Source organism: Sinocyclocheilus anshuiensis, unplaced genomic scaffold (genome assembly GCF_001515605.1).
Source record: "Sinocyclocheilus anshuiensis isolate Anshui unplaced genomic scaffold, SAMN03320099.WGS_v1.1 scaffold35, whole genome shotgun sequence".
Classification (NCBI taxonomy): Eukaryota; Metazoa; Chordata; class Actinopteri; order Cypriniformes; family Cyprinidae; genus Sinocyclocheilus; species Sinocyclocheilus anshuiensis.
Genome location: NW_015552558.1, coordinates 1,907,527 through 1,922,610, shown reverse-complemented (window position 1 = coordinate 1,922,610; position 15,084 = coordinate 1,907,527). Strand labels below are relative to the sequence as shown.

At 38.5% G+C, this 15,084-nt stretch overlaps 1 protein-coding gene across 3 annotated transcripts in view; it reads right to left on the bottom strand.

Moving 5' to 3' along the window:
- The window catches only part of LOC107664664 (rho GTPase-activating protein 21-like), a 104,548-nt gene extending 94,471 nt beyond the window's left edge, over window positions 1-10,077 (bottom strand). For 2 of the 3 annotated variants that reach the window (XM_016455297.1, XM_016455299.1), the window contains exons 1-2: window positions 9,832-10,077; window positions 8,693-8,895 (exon numbers count right to left, since the gene is read on the bottom strand). In XM_016455297.1, coding sequence (XP_016310783.1) covers window positions 8,693-8,764 — 72 coding nt within the window. In that variant the 5' untranslated portion in view covers window positions 8,765-8,895; window positions 9,832-10,077. Of the gene's footprint in view, window positions 1-8,692; window positions 8,896-9,480; window positions 9,552-9,831 lie in introns of those variants that run through there. The other variant, XM_016455298.1, reaches the window with a different exon arrangement.
- Window positions 10,078-15,084: the final 5,007 nt, after the last annotated feature.

Here is a 15,084-nt window from a genome sequence, read left to right as displayed (position 1 = left end):
TAAGAAAGCTTGGAGGCACGGCATACACCTTGATGTAAAAAAAATGAATAAATGACACAAAGTTTAAATAAAGTAAAAATAAGCAAACAATGTGGAACCAATTAAATAAGAAACGAATGTTTAAAAAAACTTCCAAAATCACCTAAAACTAAATCATCCGCGATCGTCTTGTCTGTCTCACCCCACTCTTCTTGTCAGTCAGCTCGACTCACTCTCCTCACTGGATAAATGAAATCTGATCTGTGATGCGACTGTCGTTCGGCACGCTGCATTGAGTAGCCGCGTTCAGTTTTTAATTGTAGTGTCTGTTCTTTTACTGAACTAAATGATTTTTATTACTATAAAAAATCTAAACGACGGTGGGGGTCGGTGCCACGGTGGGCAAGTGACGTAACCGGTGTTGCGGCTTAACACCAGTATCACCGTCAGCACCGTCTACCGTGGCAAGCCTAGTATGTAGGGCTGTGCAAAATATCGAATGCGATTTTCATGTGTATTAAATGCTCTGTGTATTAAATGCCGCTCCATCTGAAAGCACGTGCTGGAGATTTACTACTAATCACAGAACCGGCTTTACTTACGAGATGAGCATGAAAGTCACATTCGATTTTTTGTACAGCCCTACAGGTATGTTTAATTGAGTATGATTAATTGAGTATGATTAATTGAGCATGATTGGACACCCTTGCCTTTAGCACATGCACCTTTGCATCGTGGAAGGAAGTATTACATAGGCAAAGACAACTCACATTTTTCTTATAATGTATACATCTACAGTAGTTCCTTTATCTTGTATGAATCTTGAGTATGTTGCTTCTTAGAAACACATGCTTGCAAAACGCTATGATGAAGGGGCATCTACACATCTGACAGATATGCAATGATACTGTAAACATTATATCTGTTATATCCGAAGTACTAGTATAGCAAAGCAGTCCCAAGGTGAATCTGGCTGGATTTTGCAGATCTTGGCTCAGAAATGCACCGACCACAAAAGGAATCCAACTGTCAGCAGATTGGTTCCACACATGCAATTTTAATAACATCCAAATGCCAACTGTCAATCAGACGGAGAGAGTTGGCAGCCAGAACCACATCAGAGTCTGAAGCGAAATGAAGAGTGCTGATTAGATGCTGTTTAGAAGGACAGGTTCAGTAGACAGGCACTACCATGGAGAGGGCTTTTTTTTCAGATAAGCTTTGGGATACTAGGTCAAACCTGAGCGAGTTAAAGCAGAGCAATGCACCAGAGACCGACAACTGTGTTAGGTTATTCTTGGCTCTGCATAAAATTTATGCTGGATTGCAATAAAAGGCTGCAGCAACATGAAATTCAAGCGTAGATGGGGAAGATTACATGAAGATGTGGAGCAGATTGATGAAGCCACACATGAAGGATCTCAGGGCAGGTCAAGGCTATATACACACTCGTGTTGTGCAGGTCAGTTGGGCCAAACTCTCAATGTGCAGACTTGGAACACCAGGGCCTCATCCGTAGTGCTGTATAAACACATGCTGGAGAAACACATCGTTCTAGTACACTCAAAAACCTCCATCCCTTGGGTACGGTGTTTCCTCTAGGCACTGCGAGAACCAGCACAAATATTGAAACATACCCCAAAGTGTTGCAACCTTCTTGGAGGTGATATAACAGGCAGATGAACAATCAAGTAACTAAACACAGTCAATTCCAATCTCATTGTATTGCAAATCATTGCCAGATCCCTAAAAAGACCAATACATCGACCTTCACAGTTCTTTCATTAATGAACTGTGAATCTCATACCTCATATTCTGACCCATTCCAACCAGCCCAGGGGCCAATCAGATGAAATCAATACCGGTAGTGAAGCTCTCGCTCTGTCACTGCGCACATCAAAAGAACAAATCAATGATGGGCTGCTAAATCTCCAGATAAAAAAAACACACATGATGTGTGGGTGGGCCATTCAGGCACTGACTGATGCGACACAAACTTATCACATGACTCTTGAGTTCAGATGGAAAACAATTCAGCTGATGAGATACATTATTAATTATTATTGTGCTATTAATGTGTCCTGAGAAGACATAAAAACTGAGAGCCTACAAACACTATGCCGCACTGGCTGAACTGGAGTCAGCTGTTCCCAGCATGGAACATTACTTTGGGAAATTCTGGTTATCTGCAGTAGGTGAATGTAGTAGGTGATTGTGACACATTTCTTGATCAACATATTTTGTTGGTACTGGCTGTCAAACAAACAGTACTAACCTTAACCCACAAGACTTTTGTTCATATGTTTGGTTTACTTTTTAGCATATTTTCTCCAAAACCAACCACTTAGAACAGGGGTGCCCAAACTCGGTCCTGGAGGGCCGGTGTCCTGAAGAGTTTAGCTCCAACCCCAATTAAACACACCTGAACCAGCTAATCAAGCTCTTACTAGGCATGCTAGAAACTTGAAGGCAAGTGTGTTGAGGCAAGTTGGAGCTAAACTCTGCAGGACACCGGCCCCCCAGGACCGAGTTTGGGCACCCCTGACTTAGAAGATCAGGCAAACTTCAGCAAATCCACTGCCCAATCAAATTTTGGTCCAGCCCAGAATCTTTATACACAATTTTTGTTTCCAGGTAGACTGCTTCAACTGACTCACAGAGATTGCGCCATTTGGAAGCCTATATGCTCACAACACTATGTGAACAGACTGTGGGCATGCATTCTGAAGCCAAGGCTACTGCCAAAGCATTAGTAACCCCTAAAATTAGTTCAAGCCTGACCCCAGCCCTAATTCAAACCCTTCTGCTATCCCTAAAATTTAAATGGTTGATTATAATCTTGCTCCAGCAACATATACTTCTTGGCAAAATCACAATCCAAGTTCATTAAACCAACAGGAAAGACTGAGATTTCCTACTTCAAATCTGAAAGTGTCCATGCAGATGTAGATACAAACACAAAAAACGGAGTCATTGAAATAACAAAATAATCTGGTAATGATTCTGACAAAAACTATGTGTGCAACGTGCACAGGCGAACAATTCTAATGTACGGTGACGGCTGTGGTCAGGACATGAATGCTAAAGCTATGCAGAGCATTCAGATGCCATCACGATTAAATCAGCTGGCCAAATGAAAACTCATGAAAATTAAAGTGACAGAGGAATGTGGCATCCATTCGCTGACAGGAAGTCTCAATGCAACAGGCAGCATTCCATAGATTTTGTGTAGGGAAAAAAAATATTGCTAACAAGATATTGCTATTAATTCATCTGGTGTTGGTTAAGTTACCTCTACCTACTGAAGAGGAAGAAGAGAGAATTACTGAGTTACACACGTCGAACCTATTTCTTATGCTGATGCATTGTAAAAATCGAATGTACACAGTAAACAACACTTTACAGTATACCATAATACTTACTACGGTTATTGTTCCTCTTGTAAAACAATTAAAAAATAAATAAATAAATAAGATCTAAAAACTGTAAATGAGATCTCCTTCAAACAGCATAAAAAGATGTGTTTATTAATTAATTAATTTAGTTAGTTATTTGATACTTTTAACAATAACTATACTAAATAGTTTGACTTTTTTTGCTAATTGTTTTTAAAAGGGCTGAGCTTAAGATAACATGATCTACTGTAAGAGTCACAGTTTGTGTGACAGTGTGAGCGTGATCCATGTGTTTGACCCACTGCAGATAGAGCAGGTGTCAGCATCTTAACACAGATGTGCTCTGGGCATGTGTAATATAGACCAACACTACCTCAATGAACACTATTCCCACTGAGAAACATGCTCACTCTGCCCCTCCACCCAGTGTTAATGAGAAAGAGGGGCGATTTAGACTGGAGTAATTTATACCAGATTATCAGTCTCCTTTCTGACTACAGACTTATACAACAAACGTCCCTCTGGTGGCTGCTTTTTTTCTTTGTCTAGTCATTATGACATAAAAAATGTGGAGCAATACTGCAGGAAAGCACCTAATGTTAAACCACTGTGATTTCAACCTACAATGGTTGGGATTCCAGATTAAACGGGTGTTCACAATTTTCCTATTTCCGATGATACACAAAAGAAGCACATAATCAACACACAAGCAATCCAAAGGTTTGACTGAATGATGATAACTGGGAATCGGATAAGTGGCTATGGGGGAACCCTTAAATGAGACACTTCTGATGTTTCCCAAAGAAAGGCTGGAGCTCTGTGAGGTATTTAGAGAGAAATGTCCATCTCTAGAGTGGTTTCAGCTCAGGAACTGGAACACTTGGTTTATGGAAATCTATTGGATTAGAGATTTCAGATCTTACTGCACTTTCCCTAAATCCCTGCTGAATGAACCAGACTGGACCAAGCAAGTCATTTCCATGCTGGTCCAGGATGCAGACGTGAAGCCAGTTGACCAATGAAGCCTGGCAGAGAAACCAGTATCCAAACCACAATGGCAGAAAAGACTGGTGATTTTGTGGGTGTTTACGGCATTGCCTAATTTGCATAATTCATTCAAACCAGGTTCTAAAACAAAACGTAAGGCAAATAAATTAGTCAATCCATATATCAGTGTCAAACCATTTTGTGCAGAGCATCGAACAGAGCATTTCCCAAATATGTTAGAATAGAGGGCAAGCCAAAGGCAAGCACACAGACAGAAACACATTCACATGAGAGGGAGAGACTATAGAGTGAAAACAGGGGTGAATCCACAAACATGCACACAGTGAGATCCAGCATCTAACGCTCTCTCCGCCTGTTTTTTTGAACAGACAACAGAAATCAATACATATGGAAACAGAATGAGCGGGTGAAGGGCTGAAGTGGCAACTCAAAGCTCTGGTCCGAGATGGCACACAGAAACAGCCCTGTCAACATTGGATTATGGTTTGGTCCATTGGATTCAATGATACAACGGTCAGATCTAAAAGGAGAGTTTGTTAAGGGCGTCTCCACAACATCTACAAAAGCATGAACCTCAATCGCTTAATGATTTGAGCAAACAATTCACAGATAAACATTAAAGTCAAGTCTATAATATGATGTACTGTATTTCTGAATGAAATAGGATATTGAAAATGAAGGGCGGGGATTGGTTTTATTCATTTAGGAATTGATTGCATCATGAAACGCGAGTGATACAGTAAATTCCAGAGCCATGTGGTTGAGGGTATTGGTGACTTTAGCTAAAAAAATATATGTACTGTATATATTACAGATGGTGCAAGTTATTACATTGTACAGTGGTCGATTGATATGTAATTTTTTATAATGTTACAATAATGTTGTATTAATTAAATTCAGTTCTTTTGAACTTTCTATTCATCAAAGAATCCTGAAAAAAGTATCAGTTTCCAGAAAAATATTAGACAGCACATCTGTTTTCAGCAAGAATAGGAAATGTTTCCTGAACACCAAATCAATATATTACTATGATTTCTGAAGTATCATGTGACACTGAAGACTGGAGTAATGGCTGATGACAATTCAGCTTTGCAATCACAGAATTTAATCTGACTTTCTAAACATTAAAAAAAAAAAAAAGTTATTTTAAATTGTAATAATATTTCACAATATTACTATTTTGATCAAATAAATGCAAAGACTTCTTTCGGAGAAAAAAAAAAATCTTACAGACCCTAAACTTTTGAACTGTCAGATTTACTTTTCAACAAGCTTTACAAGAGACACAGAATTCAAAGCCTCCACAAGGTGACCTCATCTGGGGAACACCAGAGTATATGTGACCCTGGAGCACAAAACCAGTCTTAAGTCGCTGGGGTATATTTGTAGCATTAGCCAAATATACATTGTATGGGTCAAAATTATTGATTTTTCTTTTATGCCAAAAATAATTAGGACATTAAGTACAGATCATGTTCCATGAAGATATTTTGTAAATGTCCTACTGTAAATATGTCAAAACTTAATTTTTGATTAGTAATGTGCATTGCTAAGAACTTCATTTGGACAACTTTAAAGGTGATCAATATTTTGATTTTTTTGCACCCTCAAAGATTCCAGATTTTCAAATAGTTGTATCTCGGCCAAATATTGTCCTATCCTAACAAACCATACATCAATGGAAAGCTTATTTATTCAACTTTGAGGTGGTGTATACATCTCAATTTAAAAAAAAATTACCCTTATGACTGGTTTTGTTGTCCAGGGTCACATATGTGTGTGAGTGAGAGAGTGGAAGTGTAAAAGCAAAAAGCAGCTGGGCTTTAATTACCCTCCATGGCGCTAGCGTCCTCACAGGGGGCAGGGAGACCGAGGGAGACACAAAGAGAGAGAGAGAGAGACAGACAGGGAGTGACGCCCTCATTAGACATGGAGACCTAGATGGGACAGAATAACGGGCCCACCTGAGACCACCGAGCACAATAAACCCCTGTGGGCATCTAATAAGTGTCAAGAGAGACCGGAACAGGTACAGTCCTGCACCTGTCCATGCTCTACAAAGAAGGACTTAAGGAAAGCTCCATGACTGAGGAACTGATGCATATTACTATACATACCCTATATCTTTATGTGTGTCTTGGGTGTGATGTTATTGAAGTAGAACACTGGTTTCAGTCATGTTAAACAGGAAGTGGAGGACTCCAGGGTGATAATGATTTAAACAAGCTTCATCACAGGCGTGAACACAATTGGACCCCACAAATAACCATGAGGGACACCAAATGTGTGCATAATGGATCACATCACTCTTTCATGCATATAAACAATGCAATTACACGCTGTAAAGTTTAGGTTTGCCAGTGGCACTATATAGAATGACTAGACAGACATAATGCCACTGCATTACATTTTCTCCTAGTAGGTTGTCTACCAAGACCGATTTTTAAAGAAGCATATTGTAGACATGTTGCCAATGGGAAGCTGAAAAGGTATGAAACATAATTTTGCTTCCTTTTAAGACCAAATCCTACTAATTCACAATTAGTTAGAGGAGTTGCTGCCTATGTAGGGTGTCTGAATCAGTCAGTTGTGAGTTTCCGTGCAAGACGGTTAGGATGTTGGCACAGAAGAAGGCTGGCTATGTAGGCAGCTCACCAGGTTTTGATACAGAGCTACTGTCTGTATAACACATAAATATTACAAATATTACTGTACTGAACTATAATAGTAAATCACACTGTTTAAACTGTAATTTTAAAACTATATAGTGTACTGATGGTAGTGCAATGAAGCTTACTGAAGCTCAAACGCTGTTAACTCAAGAAGGCATTATTTAATGGTGTGGATAAAAGCTTTTTTATGAGTCTGCTGGGGACTTTTCACGCACCTGCTGAGAACTTCAGTTACTGTTTAACTTTATAACTAGGTAGCACTGGACTAAGACAATCAGGGCCCCAAAACTGTGCCACAGCATCACGATTAGTGATTCTGAGGGAAGTGTTTTTTTGTATTTAAAAACATGACACACAAGGCAGCGGAATGAAAAACAAGGTATAGAAATGCAAATAAATATTTTTAACTTAAGCACCACGTTCCTTGAACACCAAGAAGTAAGCACAACAGTCAAACGCCTCCATCTAGCATATCCTGTATGCTTATACAAAAACAATAGAAATGCATCACAGTTGAATGCAAGAACACATTCTGTGTGAACATCATTTTAATGTTGTTAAGAGTTTCAGAAGACATTATTCAAATGAGCCTACTGCTTTAAACTTCAGACCTTATCAGCGATGTTTTTTTTATCAAACAGCTGAATCCACACAAAATATAACATGCAAAAAAGCACTGTTCTTTTAAAATAATGCACGTTCCTTTAAAACAATGCACTGTTACTTCCAAATAATGCATTGCACTTTTGAAGAAATGCACTGATCCTTCAAAGCAACGTTCTGTTTCTTCACAGTAAACAATTTCTTTCGAGAACTGGCTGCGTTCAAGAAATAAACATAGAATTTCAATACTGAATCCCTCTGGACGCATAATAAGTGATCTGTTGATGTGTTTGCAAACTGTTGTGCCCACCAACCTTCTGTACCCACAGACCCTGAGCCTACTAAGGAGATTACACACACACACACACACACACAAACTGGTATTGCCGTTGCTGATAGGTTAATCCAAGCATGCGTTTGCAGCACGGCGTTATGTTCTCAGTGATGATGTAACGCCACATGTCAGAGTGGACATGCAAAATCCAATGCTGCTCTTGTATTCTGAAGAGTGACATTATGCATTGGCAGCCTTACAACATTACTGAGATTAGATAAGTAAGGGCTTTGCTTGCCAAATAAAATAAATAGGCTACTTCATTTAATGATTGCCGTCTCAGTGTAAACAGTCACCGGCTGCTTCTAACAAGATAATACTATGCCATGTGTTCTCCCTCTCTAAAATTCTATTTTATTGAAAAAAGTCCAATTTTCTCACAGTACAAACATTTATTAATACCAGCGGCCTGTAAGTAGTTGCCACAGTAGATAAATATATATTTTTTTTTTTTCTTTTCTGTTGAACTTCATTGAAAAAAAGGTTTGAACAGACCAATCAAAATAAAATCAACATGCACAAACAAATTTTAAAAAGTCAATACAAGTTCTAATCATCCTGTTGAGTTTATGGACGTCCCGCCTGCACTACAAGAGTGTCCGACTGAAGCACTTGTCCTGTCATGAGCTGTAGATGGTGCAGGCCTTAATGTCCTTTTAATTGCACTTCTACATTTCTCTTAAAGCAACGAAATTATTTACCTCAAAAACTGACGACCCGGCTGGATTTTTCTTCTCATCTTGGTGCTTTGATGCAGCCCAATGCGTTGCCATTATTTCATTTCAGAGCACAAAGGCAGAGGTCCTCTGGAGCCCAACATTGAGATGAGAGAAATCAAAGCGATATATTCCCAATAATCTAATCCACACCATCCGATCTCTTCATGCCCGTCCACTGTAAGATCCTGCGACCAAAGAAAGGTTACTGAAGAGGAATCAGAAATAAAGATCAGTGACACTGTCCCCTGTTAAGACAGGAGATCTACCCCAGTCAGTAGTTACCAACAGGCCTCCCAAAAGGCCCATTAGTAGAGTATGGAGCAGTAGAACGGAGTTCAACACTTTATTATTATTATTATTATTATTCAGAGTAAGTTTGCAAAATGGCATAACAATGAATTTAGAGTAGAGCAGGATAGAACAGAGTAAGAGATTTGAATGTGTTTACTTTTATTCCCTTAGCAAACACAGTCTTCAAAGCTTTTCCCATGTTTACTAATAGGTGAAATAAAGATAAATATAGACTGGAGTACAGAATAAGATAAACTATTGAGTAGAATAGTACAACAAAGTATGACAATGTACAGTAGAGAATGGTAAACTATAGAGCGTAGTAAAACAGCAGGATAGAAAACAAAACTTAGGTTAGTAAACATACGCAATATTCGGATATTCAGGCAATATTATTGAGATAATTAAGCAGAATTATTATTTGATCTGCTTAGAACGCCTCAGTGTACCGACGCAAGCTTGTCATCTGACATGCCTACCATTTTTCATTTCGAGTCCAGTTCTCTGCACACCATGTGTTTCTATGGCGCGATCTGTGGTATTTGAGAGACATTTCTAAATCAGTAGAGTGCTAGTCCCGATTTAACATCATGCGCTGTCATGAGCTGAAAAGCTGCCCTTTGAATACATGCAGGATGTTTAATAACAAGGAGTGTTTACTAGCATTGTTTATTACTGTGGGTGGTAAACTATCATAAAACCATCATCTCGATTAGAATGTCCTCCGCTCATCAAACCATCATCTTCACTTCCCTGTATGTTTCCTTTATTTCTGACATGGCAACAATATCTAACAACAGTATGACAGAGAGGGTCAGTAAAACACCTACCTGTTCCAGTTATTAGATGACCATGAATCATAATGCATCGTTTCTCTGCCAAACACGCGATTAATATACAGATATCCGATGCGTTGCAATCGACTTTCAATCTATCGACCAGAGATTATTTACAGTATTCCATAGCCAAATGAGCAGCTTCATAGTGAAAGAAAACCCCACAGAATCTAGCTCATACAGACGCGAAGAATGACTAGCGTTTAGAACGCAGCACACGTCTGTATCAATGATTTGTAGGCGAACAGTTTGAGCTCGGTTACTTGCAGTTGGCGGCGCGACAGATACTAGTGATGTCCGATTCGCGAACGAGTCGTTCTTTTGAATCGGTTCTTTCTTTTGATTCATTTGAACCGATTTTTAAAGCGTTCAGAAATAACTTCACAATTCACTTCACTGTAGAATCTTGGAAGGAAGCTGAAGATAGGTGGCTCTTACAAAACTTTACCATGGCAACATAGTCTCTGCCAAAATACTCACAGTTGGGTTACTACAACAAAACTGTAATTGGTTTCAGCCACACCACCACACACACAAAAAAACAATAATAAATAATAAAAATAAAAACATCCTGTTTGAGGATGTCATATCGTGATTTTACAGCAGTAGCCTAACAATGAATGTACACTCTAAAAAATGCTGGGTTAAATATAACCCAGCGCTGGGTTAAAAAGGGACAAACCCAGCTATTGGGTTGTTTTGACCCAGCGGTTGGGTTCAAAACAACCCAACCACTGGGTCAAAACAACCCAATAGCTGGGTCAAAACAACCCAATAGCTGGGTCAAAACAACCCAATAGCTGGGTCAAAACAACCCAATAGCTGGGTCAAAACAACCCAATAGCTGGGTCAAAACAACCCAATAGCTGGGTCAAAACAACCCAATAGCTGGGTCAAAACAACCCAATAGCTGGGTCAAAACAACCCAATAGCTGGGTCAAAACAACCCAATAGCTGGGTCAAAACAACCCAATAGCTGGGTCAAAACAACCCAATAGCTGGGTCAAAACAACCCAATAGCTGGGTCAAAACAACCCAATAGCTGGGTCAAAACAACCCAATAGCTGGGTCAAAACAACCCAATAGCTGGGTCAAAACAACCCAATAGCTGGGTCAAAACAACCCAATAGCTGGGTTATATTTAACCCAGCATTTTTTAGAGTGTAACAATTAATGAAAACTATCATTTCCAAAGTAAATTTTCCAGGGGTTGACATGAACAACACAGTACTTGACACAACCTTAACCTTGTATATAGCCAGTGTTGGCCAGTAAACACAGTTACAACTTCTGTGGGACGTGAAGAAAAAGTAATGTAACTAGTAGTGTAACTAATTACTGTTGCCAGAAAGTAATAATTAAAGTAACAATATTACTTTTGAAATGAGTAACTAGTAATGAGTAATATATTACATTCTTTGAGTAACTAGCCCAATACTGTATATAGCATAGTGATAATCACTAGTATTACCTAACTAAAAGCCTACTTAAAACAGAAGCAATAATAAATAAAAAAAAAAAGTATCTCAAAGACGTTGGTAAATTGGTGAGTCGGTTACTTTGAATCAGCTCACGAATCGTTCAAACGAACCGACTCGCTTAAAGACTCGGATTTCCCAAAGGTAAATACATTTGCTACATTGACTGGCGTTCAGTCCCTCCGAAGCCCCTCCCCCTCTGACTGCCCGCCGGCCTGTTGTCCAATAGGATGCGATATTCAAATACGCTTGTCGACTTCAACCAACAGGATTTCTTCTTACATAAGAGGCACATGTGTATGTATTCTCTGCTCAATTACTTACAGTCACTATTTATTCATGCGGATTGTGAGTGCTTGTGTAATTCACTAGTGGCTCAGAAACCTGTTTTTAAAGCCTGGTTTTGAATTGTGTTGATGTTCTACTGCCAGCAGTAAATGTTTTAGTGATATTATCAAGATCATGCTGTAAACATTTTGTTCTCTTGAAAACTTTTTGTGGAAGTAATTGACATTTCCGATCAGTCAAATTATCTCTTTTTTTTTTTCTGTTGGGTTTAACTGGGTCAAAACAACCCAACCACTGGGTCAAAAACAACCCAATAGCTGGGTCAAAACAACCCAACCACTGGGTCAAAAACAACCCAATAGCTGGGTCAAAACAACCCAACCACTGGGTCAAAAACAACCCAATAGCTGGGTCAAAACAACCCAATAGCTGGGTCAAAAACAACCCAATAGCTGGGTCAAAACAACCCAATAGCTGGGTTATATTTAACCCAGCATTTTTTAGAGTGTAACAATTAATGAAAACTATCATTTCCAAAGTAAATTTTCCAGGGGTTGACATGAACAACACAGTACTTGACACAACCTTAACCTTGTATATAGCCAGTGTTGGCCAGTAAACACAGTTACAACTTCTGTGGGACGTGAAGAAAAAGTAATGTAACTAGTAGTGTAACTAATTACTGTTGCCAGAAAGTAATAAGTAAAGTAACAATATTACTTTTGAAATGAGTAACTAGTAATGAGTAATATATTACATTCTTTGAGTAACTAGCCCAATACTGTATATAGCATAGTGATAATCACTAGTATTACCTAACTAAAAGCCTACTTAAAACAGAAGCAATAATAAATAAAAAAAAAAAGTATCTCAAAGACGTTGGTAAATTGGTGAGTCGGTTACTTTGAATCAGCTCACGAATCGTTCAAACGAACCGACTCGCTTAAAGACTCGGATTTCCCAAAGGTAAATACATTTGCTACATTGACTGGCGTTCAGTCTCTCCGAAGCCCCTCCCCCTCTGACTGCCCGCCGGCCTGTTGTCCAATAGGATGCGATATTCAAATACGCTTGTCGACTTCAACCAACCGGATTTCTTCTTACATAAGAGGCACATGTGTATGTATTCTCTGCTCAATTACTTACAGTCACTATTTATTAATGCGGATTGTGAGTGCTTGTGTAATTCACTAGTGGCTCAGAAACCTGTTTTTAAAGCCTGGTTTTGAATTGTGTTGATGTTCTACTGCCAGCAGTAAATGTTTTAGTGATATTATCAAGATCATGCTGTAAACATTTTGTTCTCTTGAAAACTTTTTGTGGAAGTAATTGACATTTCCGATCAGTCAAATTATCTCTTTTTTTTTTTTCTGTTGGGTTTAATTAAAATAATCAGATCCTCTTCCAAGAGTTTATTCCAAATGCTAGTTCTTGGCAGTATTTTATGTAATCACGATTAAACAAATCCAGTTCTTCAAAGCAGTGGCGGCAATATCACTGGCTGGAATGTTTTCACAAGTCACAAGTTGAGCACACTTGAAAACATGACATTATAATAGCTGAATTTACCTGCAATTAAACTATTATGCCGTTTTAGTAATATTCTAAGCTTTTTATGCTCATAGTGTACACACTTCCTTCCAAAATAAATCTTACGCATTTGTCATAACCAGCTGGACATGCATCTGTTCAGAGAAAATGGCAGCTCACGATACTACAACAATATTTCTAACATTCCAATGTAGTCTTTTTGGGTTTAAAGAACATTTCCAGTCTCAAACTCCATTATAGTGGCATAGAGCATGGATGCAGCGTGGAGCTTTAGGACAAAGGCAATGGAGGGCAGTGTTTTGCTCGCCTCTTTCCACCACAATGCATCAGGAACAATAGGACAACTCTTGTGACCCATTCTGAAATAAAAGGCTGCTGAGTCTCAAAGAGCAGCTTTTCTCCTATTGTTTTGAAGGCCTGGTGCACTATTGACCAAGACAATATAAGGTTTACTAGCATTTGGTTAGATATCCTAGTTGCTACAGCAACAATACTATTACTATTATATTAATAATGTGAATAATACAAGTTTTCATCTGTTGCTCTCCACGCTTGACCGGCAGTAATTAGATTAGCTGCAGTAATAAGTCAAGTCACCTTTATTTATATAGCGCTTTTAACAATACAGATTGTGTCAAAGCAACTGAACAGCATTAATTAGGAAAATAGTGTGTCAATAATGCAAAATGACAATAGTAAACACAAATTTTTCAGTTAAAGACAGTTCATCATTGAATTCAGTGATGTCAACATCCAGCTCAGTTTAAATAGTATCTTTGCAATCAAGTCAACGGTATCGCTGGAAATGAAGTGTCCCCAACTAAGCAAGCCAGAGGCGACAGCGGCAAGGAACCAAAACTCCATCGGTGACAGAATGGATATCCTGTCTTCTGAGTAACATTGAGAATATCACTATATATTGTTGCAACACCGCCGCCACGACCAGTAATAATGGTCCACTACTTTTAATAACAGAATTAACATTTAAATCCTGGTGTTTCCACAGGTTTATGAGTAAAATTGATTGATATTGGATGTTCATATGCATCTTCTACAAACAGAAATCATTCACAATTCATGCTTAAAACAAGATTATTTTAAGTTTAACGGCAGCATATGTATACAGTGTAAAAAATTAATAAAAGGTTTTTAGAAGTTGTAAATAAAACAATTTATTGGATTACTCCAAATTATTGGAGTACGTCTTACAAGGAGAGTCTTCCTTCACGTTTAATTCAGCGTGTTACTTGCCAGTTTTTCTAGCAATCTAGCCATTTCTTTCAGTATACATTTAATGGTGAGAACAATTAAAAGAGATATTTTTAATGAGAGGACTAAGAAATATGTGGAAATCTATCATGGATTGCTTGGGTTGTTACCGAGATCTGGTGAAAATTTCAAGTCAACAGCACCTAGAAATATATTTACTCAGAAAAATGGTGACATGTTCTACACTTATTTTACCCGCTGTATATATACACACATTCTGTTATGTTACAGCCTTATTCCAAAATAGATTAAATTCATATTTTTCCTCAAAATTCTACAAACAATAACCCATAATGACAATGTGAAACAAGTTTGTTTGAAATCTTTGCAAATTAAAAAAATAAATAAAAATCGCATGTACATAAGTATTCGCAGCCTTTGCCATGACACTCAAAATTGAGCTCAGGTGCATCCTGTTTCCACTGATCATCATTGGGATGTTTCTAGAACTTGATTGGAGTCCACCTGTGGTAAATTCAGTTGATTGGACATGATTTATAAAGGCACACACCTGTCTATATAAGGTCCCACAGTCAACAGTGCATGTCAGAACACAATCCAAGCCATGAAGTCCAAGGCGTTGTCTAGACCAGTGGTTCCCAACCCTGGTCCTTGAGGCACCCCAACACTGCACGTTTTGCATGTCTCCTTAATCAAACAC